The sequence below is a fragment of the Scyliorhinus torazame genome, chromosome 5 (assembly GCF_047496885.1).
Source record: "Scyliorhinus torazame isolate Kashiwa2021f chromosome 5, sScyTor2.1, whole genome shotgun sequence".
NCBI classification, from domain to species: Eukaryota; Metazoa; Chordata; class Chondrichthyes; order Carcharhiniformes; family Scyliorhinidae; genus Scyliorhinus; species Scyliorhinus torazame.
Window position 1 is genome coordinate 175,135,728 of NC_092711.1, and position 16,711 is coordinate 175,152,438.

The 16,711-nt window shown below is 47.3% G+C and overlaps 2 protein-coding genes across 2 annotated transcripts in view; one reads left to right on the forward strand and one right to left on the reverse strand.

Annotated features, from left to right (window-relative positions):
* LOC140422388 (uncharacterized) overlaps positions 1-16,711 on the reverse strand; it is a 57,159-nt gene that overhangs the window by 16,766 nt on the left and 23,682 nt on the right. The window lies entirely within an intron of this gene.
* On the forward strand, positions 4,293-5,435 carry LOC140422398 (uncharacterized; the record flags this gene model as incomplete). The annotated part of the gene is made up of 1 exon (XM_072507427.1): positions 4,293-5,435. A coding segment is annotated over one exon (906 nt), but the record flags the coding sequence as incomplete, so codon positions are not given.

The following is a 16,711-nucleotide window of genomic DNA, read 5'->3' on the forward strand; positions in this document are numbered from 1 at the left end:
CATGCGCAGCCGCCCCTTTTTTTGGACATGCGCAGTCGTGGGCAGGGGGAGATCACCGAGCGGCTTCTCGCTCTGGCCGTCAGCCGGTTGCCTGGAAATCTTGTCTCGAGGAGGTTCTGTTGTCGGGTTTTTTTCTGCCTTGTTCAGGGGGCGGGCGAAACAACGGGTGGGGCGGGAAGCGCCGCGCCTGCGCACTGGAACCCGGTGACTACAGCGCGGAATAGAGTAATTCCTATTGGCTGATTCAGGCAGGGCCCTATTGTGATGTCACAGCGGAAGTGAAGGAAAAAAACTCCTGTCTCCAACATCTGTGAGTAAAACACTTTCTTTTCTCCCTCTTTCCATTTCTCATTCTGACCTTCAATTGGTGACTTGCAGCAACTGAAGGGAAAGGAAGTGAATCCAGGGAGGGTGCAGACTCTGCAAAGCTTGGCCCAGGTCTCTCTCTCTCTCTTAAAGACATTGACATCCTTTGCTCCCTCAGCTTGACACATTTATTTGTCTGGCTAAAAGGATGGTCTCTCGCCACCGGGGGTAGCAGCGTGGTTGGGTGACCTGCACGACTTCCTGCAGTTAGAGAAGATAAAGTATGAGTTAAGGGTGCAGCAGTGGAGTTTGAGAAAAGGTGGAGGATGTTTGTGACCATGTTTGAGGAGCTGTTTGTCGCCGGGGGCGGGGGAGTGAAAAAGGAGAAAAATCTGTACAAACTGTATAGTTGATTGTTGGGAAGAATGTTTTCCGGGGTGTTTATTTGCTGTTACCTACTTTGATACAAGTTTGAATAAAATGCATTAAAAAAATAATTAATAAATAAAAGGATGGTCTCTTTCCTGATGTTCACAATTGAAGGAAGAGAAATTGGTGGCAAATCTCAGCAGGTTTGGCAGCATCTGTAGGGAGAGAAAAAAGCTGACGTTGCGAGTCCGATGACTCTTTGACAAAGCTTTTCCATCATTTTCTCTTTCGTTTTAGAAGCCAGCACCCACAGTAATTTTCTTTTATCACAATTAAAGGGCTGGTTTCTACAGGAGATGGCTGACATTTAATGGGACAGTAAATTAATATCGGCTAGAGATATATCTAGTTTAAAAATACTAGACATATTATTTATGGTCTGTAATAAAGTACATTTACTATTATTTCTTGTTGTGTAATATTGTACTGTTGCTATTTATATATTTCCAGTCATCTCTTCCCTCAAAAAGCTATTAGTCTATGGAATTCTCTTCCACAGCGATCAGTGGAGTCTGTGGATCACTGAATATATTCAAGGATGAGCTGGACAGATTTTTAATATTTCTTTTATGTTTTTTTAACCATTTTTTAAATAATGAATGCAACTGAATTACAGAAATATTGATGGAAAATGGGTACAGTGTAGAACAACTGATACTGCCAGCATAAATACAAGCAACACATTGCAGAATTAATTCATAGCAGGATATTTGAGCGACCAGAGCCTCTAGTTGAAATGCCAGATCAGTTAACAGGTAAACATAGTGAGTGGGGAAAGATGGTAAGATTATATAAAAACAGAAGAATAACAATGCAGTGCGCATACCCCAAAATATTGCAAAACAGACTAAAAGCATAGTCGAATTAAAATAACATAGATGACATAGAATCTCTACAGTGCAGAAGGAGGCCATTCGCTTCTTCAAGTCTGCACTGACCCTCAGAAAAAGCACTCACAGAGGCAGACTCCCCATCCTATTCCCATAATCCGGTGCATTGATCATGGTCAACCCACCTAATCTAACATTGTTTGTGCGGAGGGGCAAGAATTCAAAAATCCCTAAAACAGTACTACAATGGAGAAGAAACATGGGAGGCCTGGCCCTCCCGAACTTGCAATACTATCACTGGGCAGCCACGGCCGAAAGAATGAGGAGATGGGTAAAGGGCCCAGACATGGAATGGTTGATGATGGACGAGTCCTCATGTTCAGGAATGATCCTCCGGGCCCTCGCCATGGCAACACTCCCATCCCCGCCAGCACCAGTCCAGTGGTGGCAGCTACCCTGAGAACCTGGAACCAGATGTGGCAGCATTTCAGTCTGACCGATGTGTCCTTCATGGCCCCCATCTGCGGCAACCATACGTTTGCACCAGCCATTCTCGACGCCACCTTCAAGAGGTAAAGAAAGGATGGGGGAACACTGATGGTTAGGGACTTTTACACAGGAAATAGACTAGCGACCTTAGAGGAGCTGACAGAGAGACTGGACCTACCATATAGGGATGAACTCCAGATCAAAAACTTTCTCTGCAAGGAGACACCAGCATACCCAGGAACCCTGAGAAGCACAATGCAAGAGGAGTTACTGGACGCAGACAGTCTGGGGAAGGGAAACTGTGGGGACCTGTCCAGACAACTCTTAATAAGGATGCGCTCCTTACTTGACAAAACCCAGGACAAATGGGAGAAAGAGCGAGGGACGGAAATAGGGTGGGGACTCTGGAGCGAAGCACTGAACGGGACCAACTCCACCTTCTCCTACGCAAGGCGAAGCTTCATGCAGTTGAATGTTGTGCACAGAACATACCTGACAAGAACCCGAATGAGCAGGTTCTTCCCGGAGATGGAGGACAAATGTGAATGGAGCCAACGGGGCCTGGTAAACCATGCCCACATGTTCTGGGTATGCCCCAGACTTGTCGAATTCTGCACAGACTATTTAGACGCAATGTCCATGGTTATGAGGGTGGAGCCGTGCCCACAAATGGCAGTCTTCAGGGTATTGGACCAGCCAGAACTATTCATGGGGAAGAGGACCGACGCCCTTGCCTTTTGCTTCTCTAATCGGCCGCTGGAGGATCCTGCTCGGCTGGCGATCAGCAGCACCACCCACAGCTGCAGACTGGCTGGCAGACCTGTCGGAATTTCTCCACCTGGAGAAGAACAAGTTCACCGTCTGAGGGTCAGAGGATGGTTCCCACAAAGTGTGGAGGGTTCCCACAACTTGTTCCAGGACCTGTTTGAAGCCAGCGGCCAATGGAACACTGGGGAGGGAGGTGGGCATACGGGGGCCAACGGGATCACGGAGCAGGCAGGAAAAGTGGGGGAGGGGGGGGCTACTGGGAAAAGGAGGGAGAACCAGAAACCAACTGACACAGAGACCAGAGAGCCTAGAACAAAAATACAAGAAGAGGAACCCCCAAGGGAAGGTTTAAAACAGGACAGGGAGTGCGCGGGGTGGAAGGGAGGAGGCCCATCAATGGGGGGGAAGGGAGGGCACCGTCCACTTGTAAATAGCAGATAACTCCCATTGTACAGTGAAGGGCGCAGGAAAGAACCCAGAAACGACGAGTGAAGGGGGCAGAGGGGAGGGACGGGAGATGGGGGGGACCGGCACAAAGGAAATTGACATGCACATTGTAATCGGCAGAGTTACCCTGACTGCTTGGATAGTGTATAATAAGGTTTGCCACAAGTCTGCGACTCAATGAAAAAGAGGTGATAAAATCTGCCCCATCCAATCCCGCCTCAATTTAAAGTGTTCCTCATCATCCAGATGCGTTTCCAGTAATAAAACTATATTGACTTTCTCCTTCAGAAAGGAGAGGATCTTTTTCCTTCTGATAGGGTGATGGATGCCCCGTACATTCCCTGAGAAAATTTGCAGATTAACTGCCGCCATTAGTTAGGCGACAGAGAGACAGGAACAGATTTTCACGCCACAATTGGACGTGCGCCATTACCCCCTCCTCCAACTCTCTTTACCAAAGTCTCCCCAACCTGCTCCTTTCACAGATAAAAGCCCCGTCTGTACCAGAGTAGGATAAAGTCAACAACACATAAACCCTCCCATAATAACAAAAATACAAAAGAATCACCACCACCATAGATCCAAGGGGACATTCCTCAATAAGACTGAGGACCCGGAGGATTAACCCCACGGCCAGACTGTCGTTCCCCTCAGGATACCTTCTCCAAAATGAGGAGAAGAAAAGTAACTTTTATAAATTGTTTTTACAGGATATTAGAAGAGGAGGAATTACAGACAGAAATCTCAAACGTCATGTGTCAATCTGACTGAGTATCTCAATTCCTTGGCACTGAATATCACCGGACTTTGAATCGAGAAGGAGAAATGTTTGTCTTTTCTGTCGGCTTCAAAACATCAGTGTGACTGGAAAAGCCCCGAGACACACACACAGCCGGGTGAGAGTGTTCCAGAGCGTTGACTGTGGAAAGACTTTAACCAGTTACGCAGCCTCAAAAAACATCACACCATTCACAGCGGGAGAGACGTTACACGTGTTCTGTGTGTGGACGAGGCTTCAACTGATCGACAAGCCTGGAGAGACACGTGGAGACGCACACCCTAGGGAAACGGTGGAAATGTGTCGATTGTGGGAAGGGATTCAGGGCCCCATCTCTGCTGGAAGCTCATCGGCGCAGTCACACTGGGGAGAGGCCGTTCACCTGCTCTGTGTGTGAGAAGGGATTCATTCGGTTATTCGCCCTGCAGAAACACCAGCGGGTTCACACTGGGGAGAGGCCGTTCACCTGCTCTCAATGTGAGAAGGGATTCGGTGATTCATCCACCCTGCGGATACATCAGCGAGTTCACACTGGGGTGAGGCCATTCACCTGCTCTCAGTGTGAGAAGGGATTCACTACTTCATCGAGCCTGCAGATCCACCAGCGAGTTCACACTGGGGAGAGGCCGTTCATCTGCTCTCAGTGTGAGAAGGGATTCACTCAATCATCGGACCTGTGGAGACATCAGCGAGTTCACACTGAGGAGAGGCCATTCACCTGCTCTCAATGTGAAAAGGGATTTACTCGGTTATCCAGCCTGCTGACACACCAGCGAGTTCACACTGGGGAGAGGCCGTTCACCTGCTCTCAGTGTGATAAGGGATTCACTACTTCATCGAGCCTGCTGGCACACAAGCGAGTTCACACTGGGGAGAGGCCATTCACCTGCTCTCAGTGTGAGAAGGGATTCACTCAATCATCCGACCTGCGGAGACATCAGCAAGTTCACACTGAGGAGAGGCCGTTCACCTGCTCTCAGTGTGAGAAGGGATTCACTCAATCATCGGACCTGCGGAGACATCAGCGAGTTCACACTGAGGAGAGGCCGTTCACCTGCTCTCAGTTTGAAAAAGGATTCACTCAGTTATGTCACCTGCAGAGACACCAGCGAGTTCACACAGGGGAGAAGGCGTTAACCTGCTCTTATTGAGAGAAGGTATTCAGATATCCATACACACTGCAGGAACACTAGCGAGTTCGCACCTGGAAGAAGCCATTCACCTGCTCTGAGCAGGGGAGACATTCAATGAGCCGTCCCAACTCCGGAGACACTAGCGAGTTAATTCTGGGGAGAGACCATTCATCTGCTCTCAATGTGGGGAAGGGTTTTGTGATTCATCACACCTGTTGTGACTCCAACAAGTTCACAATAAATTACAGATGTTGACGCCGTTGTATTGTTTCTGCTCTCACTGACATCCAGGACTGCATTTTGTTCATTCTGACATCTGGTGAATGGTGATGATTGGAGGGTTTCTTTCTGCTGGACTGGCCGGTCTAACACCTCTGCCTCCGGTGGGATGACCATTTTTGAGCCTCGTTGCGATTACCTGGTTCCAAATTTGACGAGGAGCACAGAATGAAAAGGTGTTTGCACGTTGGAAGATATTTAGTTCCCAAAGCAGCCACGTTGCCATGAAGATGGGCTGTGGTGGTTACAGGGTTCTTTTGTCTAATTTATCTGGGTGTTTCTCGCAGAAGGAAACTGTCATGCTATGAGGGGCAAGTTGTCTGTGGTAGATTGGGAAATTACAAGAAACATATCACTGAAAGTGGCAACGCAGGTGGATAAGGAGCTAAGAAGGCAGACGGCATGCTTGTCTTCATTGGTCGGGGCATAAAAATTGGCAAGTCATGCTGCAGCTGTACAGAACCTTAGTTAGGCCACACGTGGAATATTGCCTACAATTCTGGTCACCACATTACCTAAAGGATGTGGAGGCTTTGGAGAGAGTACAGAGGAGGTTTACCAGGATGTTGTCTGGCCTGGAGGGTATTAGCTATGAGGAGAGGTTGGATAAACTCGGATTGTTTTCACTAGAGCGACGGAGTTGAGGGACGACCTGATAAAAGTTTACAAAATTATGAGTGGCACGGACAGAGTGGATAGTCAGAAGCTTTTTCCCAGGTTGGAAAAGTCAATTACCAGGTGACATAGATTTAAGGTGCGAGGGGCAAAGTTTAGAGGAGATGTGCGAGGGACATTTTTTACACAGAGGGTGGTGAGTGCCTGGAACTCGCTGCCGGAGGTGGTGGTGGAAGCAGGTACGACAGTGACGTTTTAAGAGGCATCTTGACGAATCCATGAATAGGATGGGAATAGACGGATACAGACCCTGGAAGCACAGAAGGTTTTAGTTTAAACAGACATCATGATCTGAGCAGGCCTGGTGGGCCGAAGGGCCTGTTCCTGTGCTGTACTGTCCTTTGTTCTTTGTTGTTCTTTGTATGACGATAGACAATAGATAGGCAACCACTCGCATTTTATTTACATAAAATATAGATTCCTTTCAGAAGCAAAAGTGAAGCTATCGTGGCGAACAAGAAAAGTTAAAGATTCCATTAGATCAATGGAGGGGACAATATAGTAGGGAGCCTGAGGATTGGGAACTTGTTTTAGAATTCAGCAAAGGAGGACCAAGAATCTGATAAAGAGAAAATAGAATATGAGAGCAAATTGGGGAGAACTGGAAAAGTTCCTATTGGAAAAGATTAGCAAAGACAAAAGGGTCCATTCCAGGCAGAGGCAGGAGAGTTTATAATGGGTAATAAGGAAATGGCAGAGAAACTAAACAACAGTGTGTCTGTCTTCACAGAGGAAGATACAGAAATTGTCCCAAAAACACGAGAGAACCAAGGGACTAGTGAACACGAGGAACTGAAAGAGATTAGTATTAGTGAAAAAGCAGGACTGGAGAAAATCATAGATTATCTTAGAATTTACAGTGCAGAAGGAGGCCATTCGGCCCATCGAGTCTGCACCGGCTCTTGGAAAGAGCACACTACCCAAGGTCAACACCTCCAACCTATCCCCATAACCCAGTAACCCCACCCCACACTAAGGGCAATTTTGGACACCAAGGGCAATTTATCATGGCCAATCCACCTCACCCGCACATGTTTGGACTGTGGGAGGAAACCGGAGCACCCAGAGGAAACCCACGCACACACGGGGAGGATGTGCAGACTCCGCACAGACAGTGACCCAAGCCGGTATCGAACCTGGGACCCTGGAGCTGTGAAGCAATTGTGCTATCCACAATGCTACCCTGCTGCCCATAATGGGATTGAAAGTTAATAAATCCCCAAAAGCTTCTCTCCATCCCAGAGTGTTGACAGAGGCGGCTGTAGTGGATACATTGGTTGTCATCTTTCAAAATTCTATAGATTCTGGAATGGTTCCTGCAGATTGGAAGGTGGTAAATGTAACCCCACTATTTAAGGAGAGAGAGAAAATGGGGAACCACAGACCCATTAGCCTGACATCAGTAGGAGGGAAAATGCTACAATCTATTATAAAGGATGTAATAACATACAAATTAGGAGCAGGAGTAGGCCACTCGGCCCCTCAAACCTGCTCCACCATTCAATAAGTTCCCGGCTGACCTGATTGAAACCTCAACTCCACAGAGGCTCCTTAGAAAATAAATCTTGGGAGATCGTAATAATATTCTTTATTATAATCATCTTTATTATTGTCACAAGTAGGCTTACATTAACACGGCAATGAAGTTACTGTGAAAATCCGCTAGTCGCCACACTCCGGCACCTGTTCAGGTAACGGAGGGAGAATTCAGAATGTCCAATTCAACTGACAAGCACGTCTTTTGGGACATGTGGGAGGAAACCGGAGCACCCGGAGGAAACCCACTCAGTTTTGGGGAGAACGTGCAGACTCCGCACAGACAGTGACCCCAGCAGGGAATTGAACCCGGGTCCCTGGAGCTGTGAAGCAACAGTACTAACCACTGTGCCTCCATGCCACTGTGTCAGTTATGGGGAACAAGGAAATGGCAGAGGAGTTAAACAGATATTTTGCATCAGTCTTTACGGTGGAAGATACTTCGAATATCCCATTAATACTAAAGAATATGGCGGAAGCAATTAAATACCATCGTTGGAGAAGTTGTATTGGACAAACTAATCGAATAAGATTAGTCCCCTGGATGGCTGCATCCTAGGATCCTAAAAGAAATGGCTACAGAGATAGTGGGTGCATTGATTGTAATTTTCCCAAAATCCTTGGATTCTGTAGAAGTACCAGAGGATTGGAAAACTGCCAATGTGACAGCCCCCCAATTCAAAATGGGAGGGAGGAAAACAACGAGACATTCTAGGACGAATAGCCTAACATTTATTATTGAAAAAATGTTGGAATCAATTATTAGGAAGTAACAGCAGCACATTGAGAAAATCATAATCTAATCAAGCAGAGTCAGCATGGCTTTGTGAAAGGGAAACCGTGTCTGATTAATTTATCAGAGTGTTTCAAGGAAGTCTCAACCAGAGTGGATAGAGGGGGACCAGTAGATGTGTTGTATTTAAACGTCCAGAAGGCCTTTGACAAGGTATCTCAAAACGTTAAGGCATGAGATAAGAACCCATGGTGTTGGCATGGATAGAGAATTGGCTAATGAGCAGGAAACAGAGAGTGGGGATAAGGGGTTCTTTTTCAGGTTGGTGACCTGTAACCAGTGGGGTTCCACAGGGATCAGTCCTGGGATCGCAACTGTGTACAATTTATATTAATGACTTGGAGGAAGGAAGTGAATGTACTGTGCCCAAATTTGAAGACAAAAATAGGTGGAAAGGCAAGTTGCAAGGGGGATATAAACAGTTTGCAAAGAGATATTGAGAGGTTGATCAAGTGGACAAAAAGTTGCCACATGGAGCATAATGTGGGAAAATGTGAAGTTCATTTTGGAAGGGAGAACAAAAGAACAGTATTATTTAAATGATGAAAAACTGCAGAAAGCTGCAACACAAAGCGACTTGGGAGAACTTCTGCACGAAACATAGAACTGCCTGCCTCTGAAGTTGATGGTAGCAGTGATTTAAAAATATGTTTCTGGAACATACCTCTTCATTCACCTGAGGAAGGAGCAGCGCTCCGAAAGCTAGTGACATCGAAACAAACCTGTTGGACTTTAACCTGGTGTTGTAAGACTTCTTACTGTGCTCACCCCAGTCCAACGCCGGCATCTCCACATCTTAAAAATGAAAAACATTCAGAGTATCCAGTTTTTTCCAATTAAGGGGCAAATTAGCATGGCCAATTTACCTGCACTGCACATCTTTTTGGGTGTGGGGGTGAGACACACACAACATGGGGGGAATGTGCAAACTTCATGCGGTCAATGACCCGGGTCCTTGGTGCCGTGAAGCAGCAGTGCTAACCACTATGCCGCCCTGATGGTAGCAGAGATGATTAACAATTTCAAAAGGAAATTAGATATGTACATGAAGTAAATAAACTTTCAGGGGAACAGGAATATCAAGGGGAAATGGTACTGATTGTATCAGTCTACTGAGTCGGAATGGACAAGTTACTGAATGGACCTGTTCTGTGCCATAATGACTCTGGGCGAGATCCTCCATTTTGCTGGCAGCGCACTCACGCCCGCGGGTTACCCAATGGCATGGGGGTGCTCACAATGGGAAACCCCATTGGCCGTCTGCCCGGACAAAGCATCCCGCTGCCAGCGGGGGTGCACCACAGCAGAAAACGGGTGTAGCGGAACAGAGAATTCAGATTCCATGTCTGGAAATATATAACATAGCTACAGTACTATATTACAATACTAGAAATATTAATAAATATACTTTATTCCAGAATCCAAAAAGAATCTGTACCATAACAACACGAGACATATCTCTGTCCGACATTAATTTACTGCCCCTTAAATGTCAACTATCTCTTGGGGAAAGCAGCCCTTTAATTGTGAACATTGGGAAAGAAACCATCCTTTTAGCCAGACAAATAAATGTGTCAAGCTGAGGGAGCAAAGGATGTCAATGTCTTTGAGAGAGAGAGAGGGACCTGGGCCAACCTTTGCAGAGTCTGCACCCTCCCTGGATTCGCTTCCTTTCCCTTCAGTTGCTGCAAGTGACCAATTGAAGGTGAGAATGAGAAAAGAAATGGAAAGAGGGAGAAAATAAAGTGTTTTACTCACAGATGTTTGATACAGGAGGAGATTTCAGTTTGTGTGAAGGTCAAGATTTCAGTCGGAAGTCAGAAGGCGGGTTCTTTCTGCACATGCGCAGTTTCCCTCCTTTGAACATGCGCAGTACCGGGCCACAGGCCCGCGCAGCCGATAGAGCGGTTTCCAGGGCGCGGCAGATTATGGGAACGCCGGGCGCCATTACTCATCCAGAGCCCAGTCTCCAAACGCCTGGTACTGGGATGGAACGGGGGCGAGCGGAATAACATGTGGGTAGTCCCCTCACCCCTTCCCAGAATCCCCCCATCCATTTCCTCTTGTAAACCCCTCACCCAGTGTCGATCCCCTCCCCCCACCATTCACAACTCCCAGGTCCATTGAAACCTGTTTGACCAGGCTCCCATCACACTCCCGTTCACTAATCACCCTACATTTCCTATTGTGGTAATCCCTGCCAGAGCCCCCTCCTCAGTAACCCAGCCCCACGTGCTCAAAACCCACCTCCCTGAAACCAAGAAACAATACAGAACCACACCCATAAGGAAAAAAAACACCCCCCCCCCCCCCATTCAAGAGTCAGAAACAAAACCCCAATCAAATAGAAAACCCTCAATAAGAGAACACAATCCCCGTCCCACCAACCAAGCACAAATCCCAACTCTCATCTCAGTCTCAGTCCTTCAGCCTTAACGAATGCCTCCGCCATCTCAAAATAAAAGTCCTTCGAGTTATGAGTGACTCTCAGCTTTGCTGGGTAGACCACTCAAAATCTCACTCTGCTGCCGTCCAATGTCCCCTTCACCCGTCCAAAGGCCACCCCCTTCTCGTCAACTACTCCGTCAGATCTTGGTATCTGCATCTACCAACACCTTCCCACTTCATATCCGCTAACTGATGGCATTCTGCTCTTTTACTGCTCTGGTGGGGAATGCCACCCGAGGCTGCACTTAGCATTATTCCTGCACTGAGGATCTCCTCAGTGCAGGATGATATTAAGATGCCATTTTTAAATGGTGTCCCGAGCTCTTGGCCACCTGACTCGACTCCTGGAACCCCCAATGTCCCAACTCACCTATAAGGGTTCCTCGGGCCTCCCCACACCACCGCACATGGGCAGTGCACCCCCAGGCTTGATCCCCAGTGCGAGCAAAATGCCAGCCTGACACCTTGGCACTGCCCATGTGGTACCCTGCCAATACCCCTGCCAACCTGACAGTGCTACCTGGGAACTCCAGGGTGCCAGGCTGGCATCTGGGTGGCACTGCCAGCGTGCCTACATGGCATTGCTAGGGTGCCTAGCTCAAAACCTTCACCTTCACGTGGTAGCTATGGAAGCAGACTATAACCGCCCTTGGCGACTCATTCACTCCAGACTTTAGCCTGAGTGACCAATGTGACCTGTCCCACTCAGAGCGGAGTGTGCTCCCCCCTCCCCCATCAACACAGCAAAAATCTTTGCAAAGTACTCGGTTGGCCTCAGGCCTCAGGCCTCCGCCCCTCAAGCAGGCCCACCATTCCCAAAAATTGCCTCCTTGACCAGTTCTGCAGGTCCCCTACCTTAGCTCTGAGCCTTTTGTTGACCTCCGTCACCCTCCACAGCTCCTTACCCATCGAGGTGAACTGGTCACTGTGTTGCGACAGTGTCCCCTCCACCCTCTTCAACTTCTGTCCTTGCTCCCGCACTTCGACAGACGTCTTCATCTCTGCCGTCTTTACCAGGGCAATCGCCTCCTTCACCCACTCTAAAGTGAAGCTGTCATCCCCCTCCGAAGCACCTTTAAATGCTTGGCAAACAGCCTTTCCAACTCCACTGTAGCGAGAAGACCCTGTTTGTGCTAAAATGACTGATTGCAGCCATGATGGGAAGCTTTTGGTCAATTTGAAATGAGGCCTGGTACCTTTTGACTGGTGACCTATTTAGAGTCTGCAATGCACTGATGGAAAAGATGGTGAAATGCCGAGCAGAACCTGAGTTGACACCTTTAACTACAATGTCTGAAGAATGGATCTATGGTTAGAAGAAAGATGTCATTCAACAGTTCGAAGTAGAGTAAATTTGACCTGTCTGGGACACTGGTCAGAAGGAGTATAAGAACCAAGCATCGATGATTCCGTTTCAGCGACGACCGAGGATTGGTTGGGACAAATGGGTGATGGCTCAGAGAATAGAACAGACCTCCAAGAGGAATGTGGCCAATTCAGTTCAAAGGGGTAATATCTACTTATGTCTGAAGCTCTGACACCACCTTGGTCAGAGTTTCCACGGTGATGGGAGCGGCCCCACCCGATGACCCAGCCCCGGCCATCTTCCTTCCTACAAGACTCACAGCAGCACTCGCCGGTGCACTTTCGCTCACCCCTTTTTTTCCAGCACCTTTCCTCTGGGACTTCGACATTCGTCAGCCTCCTTATGCCTTCCCTCAACAACTCATCTAAAAACTGACCCAAAACTGGGCATAAACATCCAAAAATCAGAGACACTCGCAGGAGCCACCTAACGTGCGACATCCACCAACGTGTTGTCACCGGAAGTCCTCGGAATGAACAATATCAATATGATACCAGCATCTCCATATTAACGACAGGCCATTCATCTGCTCTGTCTGTGGACAGAGCTTCTCTCAGTCAGGCAGCCTGCTGGCACTGGGGACAGGACATTGGAAAATGTTCCAGGAGTGGGATGGAATTCAGCCAATCCTCCAGCCTGTTGACACACCAGTGGGTTCAAACTGGGGAGCTGTTGTTTACATGTTCTCTGTGCAGATAGAGAGTCACTCACTTATCCCACTTCCTGACATACCAGTGACTTCATGTTTGACTGCAGGGGTTGGACTCTGCTGAGGGAAATATTCACTCTATCTGAGCCCCTCAGAATTACACACAACTCAATTCAATCTCCCCTCAGCCTCCTCTGTTCCAATGAGAACAACACCAGCCTCTCCAATCTTTCCTCATAGTTAAAATTCTCCATCCTGGGTAACATCATCATAAATCCCCTCTGCAGCCTCTCTCGTGTGATCACATCCTTCCTGTAATGTGGTGACCAGAACTGTCCACAGTGCTCCGGCTGTGGTCTAACTGGTGTTTGATCCAGTTCCAGCACAATCTCCCTGTTCTTATATTCTCGACCCTCTGCTCCAAAGGAAACTCTCCCACCTGCCTTCCTTCTTTTAAATATAAATGTCGAGTAACCAATCATTTTTTTCCAATTATGGGGCAATTTATTGTGGCCAATCCATCTACCCTGCGCATCTTTGGGTTGTGGGGCAAAACCCACACAAACAAGGGTGAATTTCTATTAATTTCATTTCATTTTCATTTCATTTCATGCGCAAACTCCACACGGACAGTGGCCCAGCGCCGGGATCAAACCTGGAACATCGGTGCCGTGAGGCAGCAATGCTAACCACTGTGCCATTGTGCTGCCCCCACCTGCCTTCCTAAGCATTGAAGAGAGAGAGAGGCGGCTGAAAGAGACAGGGAGAGAGAGGCAGCAGAGGGAGAGAGAGGTACCAAAGAGAAGAGAGGAGCACCAAAGACTGAGACAGGAGAGAGAGAACAGAGAGACAGAGGGCAAGAGAGGCAGCAGAGGGAGAGAGAGGCACCAGAGAGGAGTGCCAGAGACTGAGAGAGGGGAGAGGAGAGAGAGAGAGTGGGAGAGACCCTAGTCAGTAACAAAAATAATTAATGAAATTGAGTTCAGACACATCTGCATGAACTGACACCACTTTATTCACAGATTAACAGAGTAATCACTGTACTTGAATCAATGTTATTCACTTTTGGAATTGAATGAATTAAGGGTCAGATTAACTATATCACAATAACCCAGTATCAGATTGTGTTAATACCAGGTATTAATCACAATGCGTAAGCGTCTCATTTGAGCTCTGCCATCTCATTGCCAGCAGGTGACGGGCATAGACCTGATTAAGTGGATGAATGTAGTGTCCTTCCAGCAGTTCCATGGCTTTATCATAGTTCACCGCCAAAACTTAGACACTCCAGTAGGACGACCAGGCTGCCTGATCGTCTGTTTGCAGCACCATGAGGAAAATTAACAACGCAAGAACTTTCTCCGCAACCCTCGATAGCATGGTACCTGCAATACCTGGTCCTACCATGAAAAGGCGACAGTAATACTGGCCATCACCCCGCTGACTTTTTTTTAACAGGGGGTGAATGTGGTAATACCAGGTATTGCAGTACCAGAGAGAGGAATAACCATTGGCTAGACCGCGGGGTCTACCATTGGGCAATGTACATAGCCCCGCCCTGAGAGGCGGGGTATAAGAACCAATGCCGTCCCAGCAGCCTCCACTTCTGTAACATCGCTGCTGGGTACAGTTCTATCTGATTAAAGCTGAATCGATATGACTCCACGTGGACTCAAGCGTATTGATTGTGTATCACAGATAGGTCTGTTTAATACAGAACAAGGTTAAACCCAGTGTCCAATATTACAGGTCTCTGTGGCTGTTGGATGCCTGGTTTCACTGTACAGTTGACAAACCCACAGCTTCAGTTAACTTGTCTACCCAGGGTCTGTTTATAAACCCTCATCACAACATATTACCTGGTTAGCTATTGTATATATCATTATGGTCGGACAGCTCACACAAAGCTCAACCAGAAACTATGGTTCTTCTGTCTACTGATTCCAGTTCCTACAAGGGGTTACAGCATCTCCAGCCCTCAGCTCTGTTACTGGGCTGTCACTGACATGAGCAACAGTGAGACAGCAAGTTGCCTGAGGCTGAATGGTAAGTTGAAACTTGTGACTCAAAACCAACTGTGTAAGATCTCTGAAAAGATCAGGAATTTTAAAAGATAAATTCTAAACCCAGTGAACAAATTAATGAGTCATAAGACAAAAACTTCAAGTTTATGACTTTTCCTGCAACATACAAACTAGAAACAACAATGCCTAAACACTATTTTTATAGGGAACGTATCCCATAAACTATAAATAGAACGTTGCCCTTTTACTTTTAACACAATCAAAACTCACACTCCATGGTTACGTCGCTGAAGTTGTCAATCAATTCTCCTGCAACCAGCCCAATGTGATTCTTCGTTCCTGTGTTTACTTCCATTCTATTCCTTTGCCTGACTGGCAATCCTTAACTTCAGAAGTGTCTTGTGCAGTGATGGTTCTCCTGATGATATTAAGGTCCTGATAAATAATAATAATCTTTATTGTCACAAGTTAGGCTTACATTAACACTGCAATGAAATTACAGTGAAAAGCCCCTGCTCGCCACATTCCGGCATCTGTTCGGGTACACTGAGGGAGAATTCAGAATGTCCAAATTACCTAACAGCACACCTTTCGGGACTTGTGGGAGGAAACCGGAGCACCCGGAGGAAACCCACGCAGACACGAGAACGGGCAGACTCCGCACGGTGACCCAAGCCGGGAATCGAACCTGGCATCCTGGAGCTGTGAAGCAACAGTGCTAACCACCGTGCCACCATGGCGCCCATAACCAAGTGACTCTTCCACACCCTGAAGTCTTTTTTTCGGTAAATCTAATATACTGTAAAACAAATGGAAATTAAGAACAGACAATTCTAGTTTCTATGAAACATTCTTTCCTCTCTCATTCCTCAAAAGCTGTAAATCGCTATCCAACACACGCTCCCTCCATTCTCACTCTGCTGTATGTAATATTCATCCTCCCAATTCTCTAATGGTGCTGATTCAGGCTGACTGTCAGATCCATGCTCACTGCTTCCCATCCTGGACAGAGGCCTGAAATTCTCCATGCAGGCTGCCAGACAGAAATATGTCTATAAATACAGAACTCAAAATGTGTGCAACATACAGACTGGATTCATTTCCTTTCTCTTCACAGATTTCATAGAATTTACAGTGCAGAAGGAGGCCACTCGGCCCATCGAGTCTGCACCGGCTCTTGGAAAGAGCACCCTACCCAAGGTCAACAACACCACCCAACACTAAAGGCACTTTTGGACACTAAGGGCAATTTATCATGGCCAATCCACCTAACCTGCACATCTTTGGACTGTGGGAGGAAACCCACGCACACACGTGAAGATGTGCAGACTCCGCACAGACAGTGACCCAAGCCGGAATCGAACCTGGGACCCTGGAGCTGTGAAGCAATTGTGCTATCCACAATGCTACCGTGCTGCCTGCAAGTTACCAATATCCCCTCAGAATGAGAAAATAAATGGAAAGATAAAGTAGACTTGGCGTGCCTGCTGCCTCTAGTGGGACATTCGAGAACGAGAGGCAATAGTCTTCACATAAGAGGGAGTAAATTCAAAACAGAGTTGAGGAGAAACTGCTTCTCCCAAGGGCTGTGAATCTGTGGAATTCACTACCCCAGAGTGTGGTGGAGCTGGGACAGTGAGTAAATTTAGGGAGGAGTTAGACAGATTTTTAATCGGGTTGAAGGGTTATGGAGAACTCTCAGGACGATGGAGTTGAGGCCAGGATGAGATCAATGATGATCAAATGGCGGAGCAGACTCGA